Below are 9154 nucleotides of genomic sequence, written 5' to 3' on the forward strand. Positions count from 1 at the left end.
TTTATTGGGTTATTGGTTCGGTTTCCGGTTTTATAATTTTTGTTAATGGTTAAACCGATAACCCAATAAGACTATACTAAATTTACTAGTCTTATTGTTAATGGTTAAACGATTGTTACTTTCACACTTTTTGTGAATGGTTAAACGATTGTTACTTTCACACTTTTTCCTTTGCATGTGTCTAGTGTCTAAACTTGCAAGAAAAAGATTGTTACTTTTATGATTATTACTTTCATGCCAAATGTTGGAAAGATCATATGGTTTATTTGAAAATTTTCTTATCGTGTATATAATATATATGAGTATTTTCTTATTGGTTAAACCGAAAACCAAACCGTTAAGTACCATAAACCGATTAACCAAAAACCGATAAGAAATATGTTATTGGTTTGATTATCGGTTTGATGTATATACAAACCGAAAACCAATAAACCGAACCAATAACACCTAAAACCGAACCGAACCGACCGATGCGCACCCCTAGTCTTCCTTCAGCTGATGGACTCTCTTATCTAATATTAAAATGAGTGGGAGATTGTTGGTTTATTAGCATTTTAATATTAATATTTTGCATATTAATTTGCCAAAAAAACTTAAGTATAGACGTTGCTGCCAACCATTAGTGGCTTTCAGTTTACTGCCGTTGCACATCATAATTGTGGCATTAGTACTATTATGCATTACTCCCATTGGAGTTAGTGCATATGTTACAGTTTTCTTTGGTGCAGCAACTCACAAGCCGTTGGTAGCTTTGTGTCCCTTTATTCTCACTCTTTATTCCTCCATTATTCTTTGTAACCTATGTAACATATGTAACTTCTAGGCCATTTATCTTCACTATTTACTACCCCATTATCTTCCTATTCATTGCTAGGAAGACTTCTTCTAGTATAAATAGTGGTGGTCTTCATTTGGTTTGTTACATATAACACAACATACAAGGAAAATATAGAGTGCATAAAGTTTGTCAAAAAGAGAGTTCTTATTAGTTGAAGGGAGGTGTTCTTTTTTGTGGAGCTTTGGACTCAACTCTTGTTCAGAGTTGTTGAGTTATACTTTGTGAAGGCTGTTGTATCCTAGAGGGGACAAGTCAAAGAGGACTACTGCTGGACCGGTGAAAACATTTGCTGCAGTTGGCTTGAATCTCCTTAAAGAGAGCGAGATATCCGCGCCTCAGTGTGAAGAGATTTATTTCTTCATTTTTATTTTCAATTGTAATCTTGTATTTTTGTTATCTTGTAAGTTTTCACTAACATAAACCAACTATCCGCCCCATAATCCAATACCCACCCAATTTTCTCTAAAAGGCATCCTAATTAAAAGACCCAAATTAATAGGTCTCATATCTCACACACAAAACCCTAGCCTAGTTCTATGTTCCCCTGCAGTTTCTCCCTTTCTTCTTCTGAAATCACCAAACAATTTCCAAAATTGCTAGCACACCTCCACATCTCTGTTTTTGTGTATAACTTCTAATAGAAGTCAGTGATCTTCCCCTTGATCCTTGTTGGGTCATCAGTGGTTACTCCTTGTACATGAATTGTTCTATGTTATTGTATCTTTTATGGGCAATGGCCATTTTGTTAAAGAACTTGGTGATCCTATCACCCTCTTTAAGACAAAGAGATGTAGACTTTTGTTTTCATGAGCACTCTTCATTTTTATTGACTTCCTCATAATCCATTAATAATGTAGCTTTCATCTTCAGTCAAAGTTGTCACAGCAAGCATTCTGTCCATATCTGCTAACTGGCTGAGGATGTTCTTTCTTTAAGAGTAAAATTTCCTTGCAAACTTCTAATCTATTTGTTGAGTTGCCTTCATTTTACAAGCCAAGATGAGGGTGACGACAGATAGATGAAAAATTGACTATGAAATTATGACCAACACACGATAGATTCGATGAAGACAAGGTGGAATCAACGAAAGAACTAGGCTAGGGTTTTGTGTGTGAGATACGGGACCTGTTAATTTGGGTCTTTTAATTAGGATGCCTTTTAGAGGAAATTGGGTGGATATTGGATTATGGGGCGGATAGTTGGTTTATGGGTTTAAAAAAAAGGTCAAACGGGTAGTTCATTAGGATTAAGACACGTGCAAAAATGAGGGGTCCGTTAGTAAAAGGGGCATGTGTGTACCTATAATTGGACGACAGGGGCTTATGTGGACACAAAGTATAACGGAGGGTATAGACGTACCATTTATTAAAGTTCAGGGTAAATCCATCCTTTTTTCCTTATTATAATAGGAAACAAGTATTTCTTATTTGTTGAAATCGATCTATAGTAAGTTCACACAAGATGACAAGAATAACCAATAAAATAAACTTTAAATGATACTTATGCAATTTGTTTTTCCTACTTACATTAGGAAAGTTATTTTGTTCATTTTTAAGGAACTTGTTTTCCTAGAGAAAATATTTTTCAGACATTTATGACAAATCAACCGAACATAAAAAAATTACCAAACACACCCTTAGTCGTGAATGATTTAAAAATTGTATCCTTAATTTTCTCGATTATAGATTGTTAAACTATAAACATAAATAATTTTATTAGAAATATGAAACGATTTTAGAATCATGAAAATTAATTATTTTCACAAGACATCATATAATAATACTTTAATTAAAAAAAATATACTTGAATTCATAAATAGATAAGGGTGCAATTTTTTTCCGAATTCTGCTAATACAAGATACTATATGCACTATGAAGAGATTAAAAGGGGAAAACAGAAACTTAGGATCAATGTTGGTCAAGTCATTCTTCCTCTTTCAAGTATGATATATATCATTGTATGTATTAGTGTGCGTTGGGGTGGGTGGGATTTCCTTTTCACGTAAGTCAATTAATTGAATTATATTCTATAATTTAAATTAAATACTCTAATAATAAATCATCTGTGGGATGATATATCTTTTCGATTGTGTACGTATTTAATAATATTATCTTAAATGATTTCATGACAAACACTTCAAATTATTTGTGTTGGTGGATTTGTTAATTATTCCACTAAATTAAATATTATTTTATTATTGGATGTTAAAAGTGACAAAGTTATATCTGGCATTATTTCTCATGCCCAAATTTCTTTATAATAATTAGTATAGTTGTATTATAGACATTGGAATATGTGTCGGCACGGGGGTAATAATTTATAAAGCAATGCATATTGCTTGATGAAATGGCTAGTAATAACCAGGGTGGGTTGTGATGCACTGGTGGACGTGCTTCACTCTTAACTAGAGGTTTCGGGTTCGAATCCTTGGTATGGAAAATATTATGTTGGGAGCGCCACCCCCGAATGAACCCCGCAATGCTCGATTCTAATTTAATCGAAGCTCTAATATAGACTTTGGACACCGAGTGGAAAACCAAAAAAAATAAAAGAAATGGCAATATGTCATGTTAAATTAGGTCTTAGGCCTAACTCACACCCCAAAAGCTAGCTCAAAGGGAGGAGGATTGCCCAAGCCTTATAAGGAGTCCACCCATCTCATTAACCACCAATGTGGGACTTTTGTTATTCTTTAACACCCCACCTCACGCCTAGTGCTTAGCATCTGGTGTGTGGGCAATTTTGATTTTGGGGGCCCCAACATTGGGTGAGACGGGCCCTGCTTTGATTTCATGTACGTAAATTGAGAGAGTTTGAACATGAAAAGAGAGAACTAAGAAAGAAGAAAATTCATTGTATTGAGACTGAAAATATGACTGGATACATGATCTTTAGGATATATATACATATTCATACTTCTGTAACTAACTTCAAACTAATCAACTTGTCGAGTTGTTGTAACTACCATACAGTGAAAGGACTAAACTACCCTGCCTACTTGTAACTAACTTTAACGGTCCCTTACATCTTCTTGTATCTCAACAATGTTAACATGAGAAATTTGACTAATGCTTGCAACATTTCAAATAAATAGGTCTTCTCCATTAATGAGTCTATTACACAATAATTTCATTAATGAATTCTTCTCCATCTCTATTATACCCAACGAACTCTTCTCCATTAACGACAATAAAATTTGATCCTTTTGATTTTGAGCCACCAATAAATTTTCAAATTAGAAAAACGTATATAATTTGAAGATGTGAATTTACTTAGTGAAATGTACCTTCTTTGCCACCTCATCATTGAAGGAGCAAATAACTTCACTTTAAAATAGTCATAGGGGTAATATGACTTTCATTAAGAAAAAGTGTGTAATTAAAAATTTAATAATAAATTAAGGAAATATTTGACTATTTTCTCGCTTAAAAATATATACTTAAAATCACTTTTTTATTTTACCTAACCCTGCAAAATTACTCAAATCTATTTTGGCTTTGAAAATTGAAACGCATCAAATAAGTCAATCCACTATCAAAACACTCATGTTGGGCCCGTACCGTGACCCTAGCTACTGATGCCAAATGTTATTTGTATTTATATATGAGTGTGAGGGTTGAAAGAGCACTAATTAAGAGGAAATTATATTGAGAAAGTGTTGAGCTAATTGATTTAAGGCATGGCAAACAATCAACTACCAATTAGTATTGGCTCAGAAAAAGAGGGCAATTTTACACATGCAATGCAATTATTGTCATCATCAGTACTTCCCTTTGTGTTGCATTCAACAATTGAATTGGATGTATTTGAGATCTTAGCCAAAGCTAATGATACTCAACTTTCTTCTTCTCAAATTGTTTCTAAAATGGCTTGCAACAACCCTATTGATGCAGCCAATATGTTAGACAGAATGCTTTATGTGTTGGCTACTTATTCTTTGCTCACTTGCTCCATTAATAATAATATTAATAATGTTAGACTCTATGGTCTGTCACCAGTGGGTAAGATGTTTGTTAGTGATAACGAAGATGGTGTATCTTTGGGGCCACTCTTGGCTTTGCTTCAACATAAAGTATCCATTAACACCTGGTAATTGTTCTCTCTTACACCTTATTATATATTTATTCGGGAGAAAGTATTGAAAACATCTCTAAATTCGGCACAAATTATTAGTTTTATCTCTGAATTTTTGATAGTCATAAAAACACTCATTTACTTTACTAACTGAACTTAAATACAGCCCAAATCTTGCAACATGAGTGAAATACAAGCCTAAATTCTCGCTGAATTTAGGGGTGTTTTCAACACTTCTCTCGATTTTTTATTAGGAGTCACATGCTCCTACAAAAGTTTGAGAACACTTTCTATGTCATGTTGTTGATCGGAGGTGTATCTAAGTTTAGTTAGGCAAGTAAAGAAGTGTAAAAAGTTGTCAATAGTTCGAAGACAAAACAAAAGATTTGCACCAACTTTAGGAATAATATAGTAAAATAATCATGTTAATCATTAGTTTGTAATGAGTGTGTCAATGTGTATTTTCTAAATTGCTGGTTATTTTTTATGTAAATAAAATTTAACTATATTTATAACAAACTAATTACTTTATTGCGCATATTTGAAACTTCCCTTATAAAATATTCAAATAAGGACCATAAATGGCCCAGACTATTTTAGAAAATCTAAATATACCTTTCATCTACCTATTTTGCTTAAGAGTATCTCTCCTCTCACTTTCTCCCTTGTAACAAACAGTCCTCCTTTAAAAAAAAAAAAGTGGACTTATATTTTAATAAAATTAATAAATTTGTCGAAATATATTTTTATAAATTAATTTTATTTTTTGTACCTGTTATTACCAAAGTGGACTTATAACGATAAATTACTAATTGATAAATTTAACCCATTATTTGCACAGTTCAAAAGCAAATTAAATTAGACTTTAGATCTCATCTCTCACTCCTTTCTATCTAATTTAAATTAAAATCACAGGTTTGGATTAAAGGATACAGTTCTTGAAGGAGGATTTCCATTTGTGAGGATACATGGCGTAAATTTATTTGAATATCAAAAGACGGATTCCGAATTAAGTGATGTTTTCAACAAGGCAATGATTAGTCATACAACTTTGGTGATGAAAAATATACTTGACAAATACAAGGGTTTTGAGGACCTCAAGACTTTGATTGACGTTGGAGGTGGTCTTGGAATAAACCTCAACATGATTACATCTAAATACCCAACAATTAAGGGCACTAATTTTGATTTACCTCATGTTGTTCAACATGCCCCATTCTATGAAGGTACCTTTCTTATTTTTGTTAGAGAATAGGCTAAAATGATATAGAACAATTATTCATTTTTTAAAAACTAATTATTCCAGGGGTGGAACACATTGGAGGAGATATGTTTGAAAATGTTCCACAAGGAGATGCTATTTTTATGAAGGTAATTAATTAAAATTACTAGTATGAAAATAATAATTTGTTGTTCCTTTAAATTATTGACAATTTTTATTAATGATGTATATATGTAAGTGGATTCTTCATAACTGGAGTGATAGTCAGTGTGTGAAATTACTGAAGAACTGCTATAAAGCTATACCGGCAGAAAATGGGAAAGTGATAGTTGTTGAGGCCATTCTACCAGTGAAACCTGATCATATCCATAGCTCTGTGGTTATTTCACAATTTGATTTGATAATGTTCGCTCAAACTCCAGGAGGCAAAGAGCGTTCGCAACACAAATTTCGATCCCTCGCAACTGAAGCTGGATTTAATGGCATTAACTTTATATGTCGTGTCTCTAATTTTTGGGTCATGGAATTCCACAAGTAGCTCTATCTTTACTATTTCACTCTAAATATCATCCAATAAATAATCTTTATGTTATTTGTATTTGTCCAATATGTTTTCTCTAGTTTGTGTTAAGTGAGTTGTTGGACCTTTTTCAATAGTTTGAAATAAGTGAATTACTCAAAGTTCAAAAAAATTATGGGACCTTTATTTTTCTTTTCAAATTTGTCTTTCATTTAATGAACTTCTTATTTACTTTACATTTTCTAGGAGAATAGTTTTGAAATAATCAAAAGGATAATAGTGAAAAGTAACATTTCACTTATGTTCTTAAATATTTTTATTAAAGGGTGTGACATACCCCAATACTTTACTTAATTGGGACTAGAGGGAGTATATACTAAAAAGGAATACCTTTTACATTTTATTTGTCACTTTTAGCATATTATTGAGAAAAAACCATTTTATATCTAATATTAAAGCTTTCAACTGGATCAGTGGCTTAGTTTTTGGCCCATTAAAACCGGCACACGTAGTAATTGTACTTGGTCGGTCCGGTGTTTTTTTGGCCTCAGCTCAATAGGACCGGCCTGGTAAGGGACCGCTAGGTGGTCCATCGGTTTACCGGTCCGGTAAGCGAATTTTTTTAGGAAAATTAACAATTAAGTCATAATACCTAACATAATTAGTCAAAATAACAACACTTTAAAATATTTATTTAAAATGGCAGAATGACAATATTTTTATAAAATAATATGTATTCAGATTTTAGTATTTAAAATTAATTTTATTTATGGAAAGAGTCCTATATTGGACCAAATTATATACCAATAATCGTTTAAAGAAAAAAAAATTAATAAACCAATACACATTAACCTTTTTTCAACTCCATTCACGTTTCTTCCCACTTTTCACGTTTCTTCCTTACCTTTCACGTTTCAAGTTTATCTCTCTTCAAGGTGCTAAATTGTTGTTCATCAAGAAATCTTCTTTATTGTTAAATGAAATTTATTTATTAATTCAAGCAGATTGTATATATTAGTGTGCGTTGGGGTGGGTGGGATTTCCTTTTCACGTAAGTCAATTAATTGAATTATATTCTATAATTTAAATTAAATACTCTAATAATAAATCATCCAATACTTTTGTGGGAAGATCTATCTTTTCAAATTATTTGTGTTAGAGGATTTGTTAATTATTCCACTAATGACATAATTAGGTAATTAAATACCATTTTTTATTGTATTAGATGTTAAAAGTGACAAAGTTATATCTGGCATTATTTCTCATGCCCAAATTTCTTTTTAATAATTAGTATAATTATATTATAGACATTAGAATATGTGTCAGCGGGTAATAATTTATAGAGTAATTTCCATAGATAGTCACCTATGTTTGGAAAATTACCTAGAAATATCACTTATGTTTGTTTTAAGACTACAATATCACCCAACTTTGCCTATTTTCCTCAAAATATATTTGACACAAAAAATACATTATCTTTTTCCTACTAGGATGCCATGTCACATTTTTTAATTTATTAATAGTATTTTTTTAATTCTTTAAATGACAATTTGTTTAATGTATCTATAAGAGAGCATTAATCCATTCTCTATGAAAATCTAGTTACTTCAATTTTATAACGAAAATCTTTATCCTATGTTTCATTTACGAGTATTTGCCGTTATATCCATACAAAAAATTAGTCTTGCTATCGAGGAAAAAATTAAACTAGTTACTTGAAGCTGAGGAAGAAACAATAAATTTAGTTGGATATTTAGAGATAAACTAGATATTAGGAACATTGATTTTTACACAAACTATAAACATCTGTTGCTTGTTCACGGTAAAAAATCAAAGGTTTCTTGTTCATGGTAAAAAAAAAAAATTTTTACACAAACTATAAACATTTGTTCAAAGCTTAGTTAGATTCAAACGATAGAAATATCCTATTCAAAAACAAACAAGCAAAAAACTCCTAAATTTTAAGAAAATTACTCCAATATCATGTTAAGTATTCAAATTATTTCACAATTTACACTTCAAAAATAAAAGAATCAGAAGAAAACTTGAATTTTACCTCGTGGAGATTTATTTGGTCATCAAAGGTATACAGCGGCCCAGGAGACAGTTCCTTATGCAAATTCGTTAATTTATTACTTGAAGAATCAGAGAAAGCCACATATTTTCTTGAAGAATCGGAGGAGCTCATATTAGAGTTTCTTATGTAAATTTTTTTTATTGGGTATAATATATGGATTGTCTAAAAAAATTTTTAAAAATTGTTAATAATAATAAAAAAAGGAATAATGTGACATGGCATCCTAGTAGGAAAAAAATAATGTATTTATTGTGTCAAGTATATTTTGAAGAAAATAGGTAAAGTTGGGTGATATTGTAGTCCTAAAGCAAACATAAGTGATATTCCTAGGTAATTTCCCAAACATTGGTGACTATCTAGGGAAATTACTCCTAAAAAGTACTAACAAAAATTAGTCCCTTGTTCTTTATTTTTGTTTCTTT

At 31.4% G+C, this 9154-nt stretch overlaps 1 protein-coding gene across 1 annotated transcript; it reads left to right on the forward strand.

The window, feature by feature from the left end:
- The first annotated feature begins 4458 nt into the window (after nt 1-4458).
- Nucleotides 4459-6726, forward strand: LOC102580081 (caffeic acid 3-O-methyltransferase-like). The gene is made up of 4 exons (XM_006350136.2): nt 4459-4928; nt 5829-6139; nt 6220-6284; nt 6374-6726. The coding sequence occupies exons 1-4, from the start codon at nt 4519-4521 to the stop codon at nt 6671-6673; spliced, it is 1086 nt and encodes a 361-aa protein (XP_006350198.1). The 5' UTR covers nt 4459-4518; the 3' UTR covers nt 6674-6726.
- The last annotated feature ends 2428 nt before the right edge of the window (nt 6727-9154 follow it).

The sequence above is a fragment of the Solanum tuberosum genome, unplaced genomic scaffold (genome assembly GCF_000226075.1).
Source record: "Solanum tuberosum cultivar DM 1-3 516 R44 unplaced genomic scaffold, SolTub_3.0 scf00118, whole genome shotgun sequence".
In the NCBI taxonomy this organism is placed as follows: Eukaryota; Viridiplantae; Streptophyta; class Magnoliopsida; order Solanales; family Solanaceae; genus Solanum; species Solanum tuberosum.